At 35.4% G+C, this 14,719-nt stretch overlaps 1 protein-coding gene across 9 annotated transcripts in view; it reads left to right on the top strand.

Annotated features, from left to right (window-relative positions):
- Positions 1-14,719, top strand: part of LOC126753250 (uncharacterized) — a 40,520-nt gene that overhangs the window by 9,831 nt on the left and 15,970 nt on the right. Inside the window, exons 1-2 of one of the 9 annotated variants that reach the window (XM_050464540.1) lie at positions 3,718-3,806; positions 8,012-8,222. The exons of 1 other annotated variant lie outside the window; for it this stretch is intronic. In XM_050464540.1, coding sequence (XP_050320497.1) covers positions 8,159-8,222 — 64 coding nt within the window. In that variant the 5' untranslated portion in view covers positions 3,718-3,806; positions 8,012-8,158. Of the gene's footprint in view, positions 1-3,717; positions 4,026-4,047; positions 4,216-7,599; positions 7,698-8,011; positions 8,223-14,719 lie in introns of those variants that run through there. 7 more of the 9 variants (XM_050464583.1, XM_050464532.1, XM_050464573.1 and 4 more) reach the window with 7 other exon arrangements.

Below are 14,719 nucleotides of genomic sequence, written 5' to 3'. Positions count from 1 at the left end.
ATTTCGTCGTGGTAGTAAACGAGGGCAAGACGTAATAACGCCTGTCATCATAGTGGCACTTGCGACTTGTCACTGTTGACAGTTATAACTTTTAAGTCTTAGATAATTTCGTCTATCTTGGAACCAGCATTGACACCAACAACAATGTCAGCCTTGAAATCCAATGCAGAATAACTTTTGCCAAAAGGTGATACTTCGGACTGAGTAGGCAATTGAGAAGTAAAGCCGTCGACAAACACAGACCAAATTCTACAAATCACGCATCACCTCAGTCCTGCTATATGTTGCAAGCAACATCTGATGAGTCGGCCTTACGAATTTTCGAGCGAAATTTCTGCGGAAGATTTGTGATCCTTTGCGCATTGGCAATGGCGAATACCGCAGGCGATGGAGCGGTAGGCTGTACAAGTTATACGACGACATTGATATAGTTCAGCGAATTAAGACACAGCAGCTACGCTGGCTAGGTCATGGCGCCCGAATGGACGAAAACACTCCAGCTCTGAGAGTATTATGGTAAATATAAGCTATAGTAAACTGATCTGAACAATATGTTTGGAGATTCTAGCGGTGCCTTTAATAATAGTTTATGCTGAACTTCTGAAGATACCTTGAAGAATAAAAAAGTTTCCCGTACAGGAACTTTAGTTTGATCGGTCAGCTTGTATGGCAGCTATAGTTGTTCGATATCAGAGGTTCCGACAAATTGGCAGCTTCTTAGTACGAAAAGGACGTGTGAAATTTTAGATATACTATACATATACATATGTATGTATATTAAAAACTGGGAGACTAGATCGCGTATATATGGACGGACTTTAATGGCTAAAACGACTTAGCTTACCACGGTGAACTTTTATATACATATTTACATACATATATGTATACTCCACAGAGTCTCCTACGTTTCCTCTTGTTTGTTACAAACATTGAGACAAACCTTTTTCAGGTTATAATAAGGTTACCAGAATACCTTAAAATAGTTAGTTTATTAATTGACATCACAAATTTAATGACGTCCACTTGAGGGTTTAGGTTTATCTTTGAATAAAAAAAGAGTTTTTTGTTTTGCCTTTAAGTACAATTAAGGGTCCTTAAGGATCCGTTCGTAGACGTCCTCATAAAAGAGGTGATTTCAATGTAATTTTTTTTATATTTATTTATTTTACTCTAATAAAATTCTGAAAAAGACAAATTCGATTCCCCTTTCCGTTCTATCAGAGGTAGAGTTTGGCTTTTCATGAAGGCTCTTTAAGAATGGTGACCGTAGCTTTTACGACTGTTAGCATTTATGAAAGCTGCTTTCCGAAATTTTTTTTTTGTTGAGTTATGGGCTCTGACGATCAGATGGCCAACTTTAAAAAGAGTAGGAGTATCTTTCTAATTGAATTGTCTCGTTCTTTTAAATAGCAAATATGCATCTACAAATGTACACATCTCACATATGTATGTATCTATGTATGTGACATATACAAGTTCTTATAGTATATGCAGATCCATCTCCGTTTTCCCATTAGTCTGTTGAAAACAAAAAAAATACTTAGCACAAATGAAACACCCGACTATAAAAAAGACCATAATTATATAAATTATTAACCAAAACTTTTCGGTTTAATTTTCCTCCGCTTCACTAAACGAAATAGTCCTAAAAGAGAAGTGTGCATGGAAGAGAAACAATAAAATTGAAAGCAGCGCCTGAAACTCAATACTTTGGGAGGGATGTGTCGCCGGTAAACCCAAATTGGATAGATGAGTGAAAATTACTCAAAAAGCGCGAAGCATAACCGAAAACCAACAAATCTGACTGACAATAACATCGTTTAGGCGCCAGACAAGTAGACCACTAGACGAAACCAAGTGCGTCTGAGGTGCTACCATACTCCATACAATTGTGGTGATAGTCAAGCATTTACGGAGTATACCTAACAAAAGTTTTTCAATTGTAACAACAAATAGTACTACGAGTGTACGAAACAACAAAATCAAAACAGAGCGAAATTGGTGCCGCTTGAGTAGCAATTGTGTGTTGAGTGCGAGAGACGTGGAGTGCAAAGCTTGTGAGAGTACATGCCAATGAGCGTACGAAGAAAATTTCAATTTGGTGCTCCCTTAATAATTTACACTAGTATGCAGAAGATTTATTTCTTTCGCATTTGATTTTTGTTTGATGTAGTTTTTCTGCGATTGAATAAAAAATGTGCTGAGTTGCCAAGTAAACAGGTCTCTATTAAAATAGGTCAATGCAACTGATGTGGTCGTGGATTAAAGCAATATAATTATATAAAAATGTAAATTAATTTATATATTATAGCTGCCCAAATATGTAAATAATATAAGATGCAAATAAAATAGAAAACTCTGCTCTTGATTACTGCGTTTCGGTATAAATGATCCTCTCAAAGCAGAAATCGAACACATAAGACTTGTCTGTTTATCTTAGACTTTCAACGACATGTTTATAGAAAATGCTAATGGGTTATGCAGTCGAGAGATTTCACTCGTGTGAAAAGGGTTCTTTTTGTAGATGTGTAAGTTCTAATGAACTAAGCCTACTTTTTAAAGATTTTTCTGCATTAAATCACACCTGTCATCTATCGAATGCTGTTAGTGCTGTGTTCACATGCGGACTCTTTTGTCCCCCAAACTGATTGTTTGTAGGCGAGGGGAGAGACTGTCTTAGTTAACACCGATTATTTTACTATGTTACTAGCGTTTATCATAGTTTAGTAGAGTAAATTTATGGGATTTAGTTTCGAACTTTGAAGACGATAAAGTCTAGATCTTCAGAAAAAGAATGCTATTAAAATATTAGTATCTCTTGTAAAACCTCGAAAGCCTTTGGAATTTTCCCATAAAAAGTATCGGAAAAGTTAGATAACTAGGCCGATAGTTCGCAATTGTCTGATAACTGTAAAAACGTACAAATTTTCTTTGATAGCCGTAAACATTTCTTCAAAAACATGGCGTAAGCATGTTAGAGTCTCTTGGAGTAAACATGAACATCACACGTAAATTTCAATGTTTCTGTAGGATTATTTGATTTTTCCTCCTACTTCCACAGCTTGAAGTTGGCGCTAAGGATAAGGCTAGATTCCTTGACTTCGAGCACTTGGAACACTTAATTGAAATAAACTATATATACTTAGTTATATATTCTTGAATCGCTTTAAAGTTACCGTAATCATTATTTTTCCTATTTTCAATCCCATGGCATTCAAAACTATCATTTGACGGTTAAGTATTATGGTGATTTCTCCTGTTATATTTAAATAGTTTGTGATGGGAAAGCTCCGAAGAAAAGTTACGTCAGGGTTTTATGTAAAACAAACCAAAATTAAGGTAGCAAAGTTCGACAAGACAGAGTGCGTTGTGAGAGAGCTTTTACTTTGCTCTCAAAACTACATATGTCTGATTTAAGAAGTCTCGGTTGAAGACTTTTGAAAAAACAATTAATAATTATTCTCTTAATAGCTCTACCTAGAACAAAAAATATTAACTTTGTTGAAGAGTGTTGCCTGCATGTAAATATGTACGTGCACACATTACACGTTACATTGTTGGGAGAAGGAGTCTGTCGACGTTATTGTTTATCCAAAAATTTGTACACACAATTTTCTTAGAGCAGCCGACATACAGGGTACATAAGCTCTCGCCGACTGGTTTGTGTGGCGCCGGATGCTCCAAACAAAAGCAACAAGACTACATACGCACCATTTGCTTCGCGCATTTGTAGACTCCAAGAGGTGCCTGGCTTTGTGCAGTGCCGACAACTGAGTTCAGTGGCGTAGAAACGCTGACACAATGCGGTACGGTTTCAAAGCGTCGATTGCACGGTGTTGAGATTCAAAGCGGCCAAATACGGACGCGAAACGCTAATTTTAACATTCAAATCAATAGAATCAAGCGGTGGTTGGGTGCGCTTAAAAGCAACGCCTCCAAAAAAATTTAAATTAAATAACAACAAATATAAATAAACCAGTGGAGACAAAGTGCGTGCCGTGCGTGCGTTGCGTTTGTGTGTTTCGGTGAAAATATTTAATTTTGAATTTAGAATTCCAATTACACATATTTGTTGTTTTTGTTGGTTACTAAAAGTTGTTCAGCTAATACACGATATCCGACGTTCATTTTGCATGGAAATTGCACCGTTGTCGGTGGCTTGAGTGAAGAAACAAAAAATATTTTAAACTAAAAATACAGTTATATGCTTGAAAGGTGAACGGAAAAGTGCTTCAAGTTTGTGGCAAGATTGCTTGCGTGTTTCGGGCTGGTAGCAATCAAGCAGTTAGTTTAAAATCACTTTTTTTCTTACCTTTTCCACTCTACGTCGTTGTGGTAGTTAGTTTTCTGCTGGCGTCATTTCTAAAAATTCACCGTTAACTGCATTCATCTGTGCATGAGCTTACACACCCACATACACACATGCGTGCATTTGTTCTGAACCAACGCTGATAGTCACGGTGCGATAACTTTTCAAATACACGTGTACTTTAACTTGCCACATTTTTGTGTTACCGGAAAACAAGAAAATCGACAAATGGGTATTTGAGCATTTTAAACTTTTCAACTTTTGATTAGTTAATTCGCACAGGCATTTATTTTTTATTCTTTTTAGCGTTTGTTGGTATATTGTTTTATCTTTTCTATTTTTTCAACACTTGCCTTAGCCGTTTGCGATTATTTTGCAGATGTTTATCTGAGCTGAATGTGGATATCCTGTTTTTGTGTTTATTTGCTTGTTTATATAGTTAATTGTGCGTGGCGTGTAAACAGCGTGTGGGTGTAATAAATGGGCAATTAACTTTGGAAAATCTTGTTCTGCGCACATTATAAAAAAATATAGTAGTTTTGTCTGCAGTCTTATGGTCCTTTGTTAACTCAGGGATTATGTGAGTAAAATATATGTATTTATACCCTGAACAGTGGTAATTATACATAAATATTTATTTTATCGGCTCAAAGTAATCCCCGTAATTCGTAAGCACTTTTTGGGATGGCCTTCAGCTGTTTCAGCGAATTTTGTTTTTCCCCCTCGATCGATTGAAAACAGGTTCCACAGAGCGGCATTTTAGTTTGGGGAACAAAAAAAAAATCACATGGAGCCAAACCTGGTGATACGGTGCTTTATCGATGGTATTCATTGCGTTTTTGGCTTTAAATTCGGTCAAAATCGTGGCTCGCTGCGATGGTGCAAAAATCTATCCCTTGTTCTTCCACAATTCCGGCCGTTGCTGACGGATGTTCTCACGCAAAAGTCTCAATACGGCCAAATAGAACTCCTTACTGACCGTCTGTTCCTCCGGAACTAATTTATGTTGAAGCAAAGCACGAATATCCTAAAAACAATGAGCATCACCTTGATTTTTGAGCCGCTTTGGCATGGTGTTTTTTTGGTTTCGACTCGTTTTTTGCCCTCCATTCCGATTTTTGCTGATTTGTTTGTATGCCAAATTCATAAACTCACGTCTTATCGGCAGTTATAATGTTCTCCATGATTGTGGGATCGGAATTCGCTCAATCAAACATGTCCAAAGGGACCTGTTTCCGATACTCTTTTTGAAAAAAATTTAGTTTTATCGGGACGAGTCGAGGAAGAACGCGTTCTATACCCAAAATAATTACCAAAATCATTGGAACGGACTCGCGAGAGGTGTTGAGCTCTCTTTCCAACTCTCTAACACTTGCTTTTCAAGCACCACATCCTTCACTTTTTTAATATTTTCATGAGTTGAAGAGGTCGAAGGTCGTTCAGAACGAGGTATGTCTTCAGTGATCTCTCAACCGTCTTTGAAGGCTTTGTACCACTCGTAAGCTTGTGTTATTTACGTATAAGAAGTTTTTTATCTAGTTTGGTTTTAGTAGCGGAAAAGATTAAGAATAATTACTTAAAATTAAAACTGCTGGCAGAAATGCATCAATCGAAATGAACAACAATGGAGATTATTTCGATGTACTTATGTTCAAATAATGCTAATATATACAAATATTTCAAATTTTGACATTTTCGGAAAACTATTCTTAATTAACCTTTGATGCGAACAGACTATGTGCCTCAATATCTGAGCATTATTTGACGCAAACCTTTACGTAGTTAAATAAGCCATAGACTACATCTACCTAGAACTGTTTTCGAAATTGAAACTGATTTTACCGAAACAGCATCATGATATCATAAAATCATAAATACTTTCGCGTTAAACAAGGAGACGATTATTCTATTCTTAGGGAAATAATAGCACTATTCCCACAAGGAATGGGTTTGGCTCTCTTCTTCATATTCTATTCGCACATGACCTGCCAGTAGACTGCAATTATTAAACAGCATTTGCAGACGATACCGTGTTGCTTGCTGTTCGTAGTAGTGAACATGATTTAACTACTAATCTCCAAAAAGCTGTAAATAAAGTCCTTTAATGGACAAAGAAATGACTCAATGAAGCTAAGTCTTACATTGTTTTCAAACAACTGATACGTATACCATACTTTACGCAATTTAACATAGACTAAGCTATGATGGAAAGTGCATGTAAAAATTATTAACTCATCTATAAACAGGAAACTTTGACTTTGGAGCTATGATGCAAAATTCTGGGGATGTACTAATGCAAATAATAAAAAAGTCATCTAACGATTCCAAAATGAAAATCTAAGCCTAATTGTAAAAGCGCCTTGGTATTGCAGATGTGCTGATATAGAGCACGATCTAGGCGTAAACTCGGTTAATGCAGAAATATTTAAAATTGCAGCAGCACATGCAAGATTGCTATAGGATTGTAACGAAGAAGTAGCCATGTTAACTTCTAGAGATGGACCACCAAGCCCACTCAAATGCTTCAAGCCCAGCGATCTTTCAAATAATCCTATACTCAAAGTAGTTTTGTAATTTTGTAATAACTAAACTCTTAAATCATATTCAAGTTGCTTGTTATTCTTTCTTTTCTGAAGCCTCATTCAGATTTACAGAAGAAGTGAGAACTAGTCTGAAGAACTTCAAGTTGCTTACGTTATACATACATATATCATATACATATATATGTATATACATAGGTCTATATAGCCGTTGTCAAGTCGCTAAAGCGCTTTTGAACTAAGCAATTATTTGATCAATAGGGATTTATGAATTTGAATTTCAAGCCTGTCATGAAGAATAGGTCTCGATGAGCTAGAAGTGGGACACATAGCTTTGTCCTACCGGAATCTCTTGCCATCTACATCCACCTGTTTGAAATTACCGACCCACTTAACAAATCACTGTATTAATCATATCCCCAGGTATTAACTTCTTGTGTATCAGATAACGTTACATTTAGTTGTACGTTAATTTTCCACTGTCGCAAGCACACATTTACATACATATGTATGTATGTATAAGAAACCGTCATAAAATAGCAAATAACATTCAAAGCAATATTACTTTGCGTACATTTTTTATATTATAATTTTATGTGTTCATAATTCCCACCGCCCACTCTTTACACGCCACTCATCAAATAAGCTTTATTGCCACAAACTCTTCTTCGCACATTTTACCGGTCAATCGAGCTGTGAGCTGTGAATCGCGTCATCTGCCAATTAATAGGGTTGCACTTCGTATTCTTTACCTATTTCCATTATCTATTTTGTGTTGACATGAATTTACGAGGTGTGCAGTAATACTCGCTTATAATAAAGAATAATATTGCGGCAAAACGTGTGTGGTAAAGTGAATAATGGAAATTGAAGAACCCAATAAATCAGAAAAATATACTATGTGTTATGCATACATCTACATACACATAGTACATATAAATACATGATGACACATAACACAAATGAAGGAACGAAATTAAAAACGTTTTCAAATAAATAAATGAGAAATTCTATAAAAATAAGAATGAATATTTTAAATTGAGTAATAAAAATTTTATTGACCACAGATGCGAAATAAAAAAATAAATACAAAAAAAACTTGAAAATTTTATTTGCGATTTTTTGTTTATCTAAAATAATAATAATCATGTTTTTTCCGCAGTGAATTTATTTTAAACAAATTTTATCACGTTTGAAATTTGTTGATGCTTTCGTATAGTGAAACTTTGAACACATTTAATGTAGTGAAACCCAACAGCAGTTTTTGAAATATAAACAATTGATATTTCTTGGAATATAGCATGTCAACATGGAACTGATAAGAAAGTATAAACAAGGAAACCTCACCACTGCCGACGTGCGCACGTTAAATAGTACGTATTATGTATGAATGAGTTGAAAACATAAAAAATAGCTTAAAAAATATACAGTAATTGCGAGTTAATTGATCTCCAGTTAATGCATCTGTGTATCCTGGCATAATTACTTTGAGTTAGTGTGTTCTGTGAACAGATCAAAAGTATTACACTTTTAGAAAAGTGGAATTAAGGTCATGGTCATCACATTGTACTTATCCCTGAAATCTTACCATTATCTCGACTTGGTACAATAACATTGACAGAATCTACATTGAGGAAAAAACTTAGTATTATATTATCAAATCCACCAATTTAGTGCTGGGTTAGTTAGTTCTCACTTGAGAAATATGTAAGAAATATAAATTATTTAGATTTCATGCTTATGATACTCAATAGTGCGTAGATTAACGGTAATCGATATTGTGGGCGCAACTAAGCTGGGTAATACTGTATAAGATTTTGCGATAAATACATTTTTATGAACATGAAAAATGTCAAGGGAACTTTTAATGTAATTTATCTGTATGTAACCTCAGATTGTTTTTATTCATTTTCACATATGAAAAAACAATTATTTATATTGGGTGATACAAGTAGTCATTTCAATATCAATATCAGATCAGATCACACATGAGTCAAGCTGTCATGATATTTTTTCAGCATTCTTTATCATTTCATCATGAAAAGACTTGAACATTCTTTAAAAAATCATTAAATTTTTTCCGAAAATTCACGTTCTGTGAGTCAAGTTATGGTCAACATAATCCTACTAAGCGTGCTATTCGCAATACAATCACCCATCTTGAGACCTAGCATTCATTATTGGACAATATTCGACCGAATAAAACACGTCCAGCACGCAGTGAAGAAAATATAGCAGCCGCAGCTGTGAGTGTACACGAAGACCGTGGAGAGTCGAACGACTTGGCGCATTTTAAATCCGCCGATATCTTAAATTTAGAGCATACAAAGTACAGCAAGAATTGAACCAGCTCGACCTTCCCAAGCGACATCGCTTCGCTCTATAGGCTCCTGAAAAGTTCCAAAAAGATTCGACATTTTCGATCCTAATTTTAGCGACGAAGCGCATTTCTGGCTCAATGTAAACAAACGGACGCATTTGAGACGACTAGCAACCTGAAGAGATTCAGGAGCTGCCATTTCATCCAGAAAAAACCACGGTTTGGCGTGGTTTGTGGGCTGTTGTAATCATAGGTCCATATTTCTTCAAAAATGATGATAATCGACTACTTGGTGTCTGAAATTGAAGCTCCTTATCTTGGCGACATTTGCTTTCAACAAAACAATAACACTTCCTACACATCGCATTAATCAATGGATTTATTGAGAGAACGCTTTTTGGGAGCAGATAATTTCACGTTTTGGGCTAGTCGATTGGCCACCAAGATCGTGTGATATCACATCATTAGACTTTTTACTGTACGGATATGTTAAGTCTAAAGTCTATGAAGACAATACCGCTTCGATTCAGGCTTTCTAGCAAAACATCACGCGTGTCACTCTCCAGTTACCGGTTGAAATGCCTGAACAAGTCTCCGAAAATGGGACTCAACGGATGGATCATTTGAGACGTAACCACGCCCAACATTTGAAAGAGATAATTTTCAAAAACTAAATGCCAAAGAATGTTCTTTAGAATGATAAAAAAAACATTCCGCTTTATATTTGAAGTTTTTGTGTTTTTTCTTAAAAAAGTGGGGACCCTCGAATTGATCATCCTTTATTATGTACTATATGGTATACTTCATTCTGTTGCTTTGGTTATAAGGGTATGTTTAGAACAAATAAAAAAATATAAAATATGTAAATATACATACGTACGTACAAACTTATATGACATTAGAAATAAATATTTACGCCAATATAAAGATTAAACATTTGTTTATCATATATTCAAATAAACTCATTTTTCACATAGTCTTGTTACTGACGTTTGAATCGTTGCCGTATTAGGGTACTTTCACAGCAATTAAGCCATAAATAAGAGTACACAAAAATATTTCCTTAGAGCTGTTGCAAAGTGTCTGAAAGATGATCAGATAAGTTGATAGATAGAGTTGGTGTTCAAATATCTTCAAATCAGCACAGTAATCCTGTGAGAATAGTAATGACAGCACCCATGATTTGCAGCGACTGCAATCATTCTCCAATCGGAGTAACAGGAAAAAGTTGGGATGAAGTGAAGCGTATACCTTTGACATGTTACAGAACTAATTCTAATGATTTCATTGATGTACTACATATGTCAATTACTGAAGTCACAAGAACAAATAAACATATGTATGTATGTACGTACGTAAGTTACCTTTGATATTTCGGGATTTGGCAACACTACAGTTGAAACCCGGCAACTTACAACTTCAGCGTAAAGTTTGAGATTTTTTATGTTATACTATATACTCAGAACGTTTTGAGATATGAACGCTATTTGTGTTGCTTATAGTAGCTTGAAATATTCATCTCGACCGAAAAATGGAATTAAATCGCAAACACTTTCGCGTGATTATTTTTGACAACTTTCGACGTGGATTACCGCAGGAACAGTGCTGCCATGAACTAAATTCAACTGCATCAAAGGTTTAGTGTTTACCGATGGTATCCTGAATTCAATTGAGGTCGCAAATCACTCAAAGAGAATTTCGTGAAGGCTGGCCAAAAACAGTTGTTGTTCCGGGAACTATTGATGTTGTGCGAATACCAATATTGCCAGATCGTCATGTGACCTGTCGTGACAATTATAGGAATTGGTGGGAACTGTATACTTACATTCATTATATTTACGCCAAAAGTAAACAGCAGTCGACTGTATGGATGTTTTCAGAGAAGCCGAAAAAAAACAAAAAAGTCAAAGCAGGTTAAAAATCAAGGTTATATTGACAGTTTTCTTCCATTGTCGAGGTGTGGCGCACTCCGAATTGTTTCCGACCAGCCAAATAGTCAACAAGAAATACGTCGCTTGCGCGGAACCAACGGACGCTTGGTTTTTACATCAATTTAATGCATCGTCGCATACTGTATTGATTTTTCGTGAGTTTTTCGCCAAATTTTAAACCAATATCGTGGCGCAACGACCATATTCGCCTGAATTAGCTTCGTATGACTTCTGGCTACTCAGCAAACTCAAACGAACGCTTCGGGGAAACCGTTTTGAATCAATTGAAAACATTAAATGTGAATCGCTACGCGCATTGAAAGCTATTCCGGAAATTGACTTTAGCAACTATTTCGAGGATTGAAAAAAACGTTGCCACAAGTGAATTGGGGCAGGGAAGGAGGATTATTTTGAAGAGAACGACACAGGTTTTCAAGAATAAATTTAATATTTTTAATTATGAACAAAGTCTTACTATTCTTTGCCCATAGTAGTATACATATGTATATATAACCTCTCTATTTGTTGGATAGCATCAAGGTGCGTCTCACAATGGAATTAAAAACTCAGCCGATCATATAAGCTAGATGTAAGCACAAAGTATATATATGTACATACATATGTATGTATGTGTTTACATAGGTATATAATTATATATTCATAACCAAATTTGAATCTAATTGTTTGACTTTTTCGAAAGGTTGAGGAGAGGTTTCATTAATATATCTTTACACTACTTCCAATTATAAATCAGTCGTGCCGCTTCGTTTTAAAAATAAAGTGAAAACTAGATATTTTTATGCAAATTAATTGAAATTTGTTTGTTGTTATGTTTGCGTATATATCATACTGCGCTAGGTGTTGCCCAAATAAGAATGCAAATTCTTTAAAATTGAATTAATGAGTTTTCGCATGGGATGACATCACTGAGCTGTTAATAATATATTTGTAATGTGCCACCTCTTAGGAATTTAGCTACAACAACATATTCTTACGGAGCAACATAAATATTTGTATATACATACATATATTTACATGCTTCAGTTAGGTTGTAGGTTAGGTCTCTACCGACTCGTGATTTGAAGGTTACATTATCTGATAAAATGTAATTTTTATACGCCTCTGTAGTGCTAGTGGATTTTTATACTCTCGCAACAAAGTTGCCAAGGAGAGTATTATAGTTTTGTTCACATAACGGTTGTTTGTAAGTCCTAAAACTAAAAGAGTCAGATATTGGGTTATATATACCAAAGTGATCAGAGTGACGAGTAGAGTTGAAATCCGGATGTCTGTCTGTCCGTCCGTCCGTCCGTCCGTGCAAGCTGTAACTTGAGTAAAAATTGAGATATCATGATGAGACTTGGTACACGTATTTCTTGGCTCCATAAGAAGGTTAAATTCGAAGATGGGCAAAATCGGCCCACTGCCACGCCCACAAAATGGCGGAAACCGAAAACCTATAAAGTGTCATAACTAAGCCATAAATAAAGATATTTATATTTATATTTTGGAAAAGTGGGCGTGGCCCCGCCCCCTACTATGTTTTTTGTACATATCTCGGAAACTACTATAGCTATGTATGTCAACCACACTCTATAGAGTCGTTTCCTTCAGGCATTTCCATATACAGTTCAAAAATGGAAGAAATCGGTTAATAACCACGCCCACCTCCCATACAAAGGTTATGTTGAAAATCACTAAAAGTGCGTTAACTAACAAAAAACATCAGAAGCACTAAATTTTACGGAAGAAATGGCAGAAGAAAGCTGCACCCAGGCTTTTTTTAAAAATGGAAAATGGGCGTGGCGCCGCCCACTTATGGACCAAAAACCATATCTCAGGAACTACTAAACCGATTTCAATGCAATTCGGTACATTATAATTTCTTAACACCCTGATGACATGTACGAAATATGGGTGAAATCGGTTCACAACCACGCCTTCTTCCAATATAACGCTATTTTGAATTCCATCTGATGCCTTCTCTGTATAATATATAAGTATGTACATTAGGAAATGAAAATACAATTCAATACTTAAAGTACACAAATTGATCTAATCTAATTAATTTTACATCAAAATAAAAAAATACATATATATGTAAATTATTATCACTTTATCATGCGAGAGTATAAAATGTTCGGTGACACCCGAACTTAGCCCTTCCTTACTTGTTTCTTCTTTCTTTTGTCGCCCAAGTTCGTTTCTAGGCGAGGGAGTAATGAGGAAAGATAATGGAACGAGTCGCTTATGCTCGCTATTGTCTTATTTTTTGTAACACCAAAAAATATTTGTTTTTATAATGTTTACTCGCAGTTCTATAAGCCAGAGGCTAATTACACATCAAAGCATGAGTAACAAAAAACTGACAACATCATAAACAATACGCAATAAAGTGGAAAAATCTGTGCTCGAATGTGATATCGAGAGTGAAGCCAATAAATAATAGAGTAATCCTATGAACGATCCAACATCAAGAGTAATCATACATACATACATATCTGGCTACGTAACATGTGCGTAATTGGAGTGAGCGCAAACAAAATCTGACTTTTATTATTTACAGAAATATTTTGTATCAAAATCAATGATTTATTTGCGTGTTGTTCTATTTACTTTGCTGATTTTTGATTTACTAAGCGCCACGCTTTGTTTTACATCCTGATAAGCGAGTGTATTTCTACATTAGGGAGCGAGTGTACACCTGTCTGCGTATTAGGACTCTACCAGGGTGCAAAATGCTACTTTATAACATTTTATTGATGTAAAATTAATATATTCTGCTATACTTTGATTTATTTTTGATTAATTTGAATCAAACTAACTAAGTGCATAATACTATTTATCAATCAGGCTTTTAAGCGTTTGACCTTTCCTCCGCTTATTTATTCTCTATGTAAGTTAACCAAATTAATATTTTGTTATACAGTGCACTGTACTAAGCTTAAAAATGATCAGGAATGCAGGTACAAATTTTGACAAATGCATCACGCCACCTTTACCGATACTCACTACAAGAACTCAAACTATAATTAAGGAATTTAATGACGCTACTAATACGCCACCAACAATACTCGTCGCTGCCGACGTCTCGCTCTGCCGGCGCTTAACATATTAAGTTGGTGATAATATAAGCTTAGATATAAGTTTTACTTTAAATTCCGGTGTTTAGTCTGCTAGTTGGATATTTCTCCAAAAAATAAAACGTAAAATTAAATACAAAGTAAGTTAACTTGTATGATAATGTATCTTACATACATACATACATATATACATATGTACAGGATAACGTCATTCTAGGTGTAATGGTTTGAATTGAGCGTTCAATGTATTGACCATTGCTTTTTACACATTCGGACTACTTTTGTGGCAATTTGTGGATACCATAACAAAATTACTTTGCGGTGTCTTTGGGCCCATGGGTCTATGGTCGTTTTTCGATCAACGTATGTTTTTTTTTTTTTTTTTTTTTTTTTTGAAGTAGGAGGAAGCATCAACAGCCGAAATGCGGAACTTTAATCCGCTAAACCTAACCTACCCTACTCCCAACTCCAGACTCTCCCACGGGACCACCTGATTAGGTATTACTTCGTGGGATTGATAAGACATTTAAGTCTCC

This window comes from Bactrocera neohumeralis, chromosome 2, assembly GCF_024586455.1.
Source record: "Bactrocera neohumeralis isolate Rockhampton chromosome 2, APGP_CSIRO_Bneo_wtdbg2-racon-allhic-juicebox.fasta_v2, whole genome shotgun sequence".
NCBI classification, from domain to species: Eukaryota; Metazoa; Arthropoda; class Insecta; order Diptera; family Tephritidae; genus Bactrocera; species Bactrocera neohumeralis.
The sequence above is the reverse complement of the archived record's forward strand: the minus strand, read 5'-3'. Positions and strand labels throughout refer to the sequence as shown.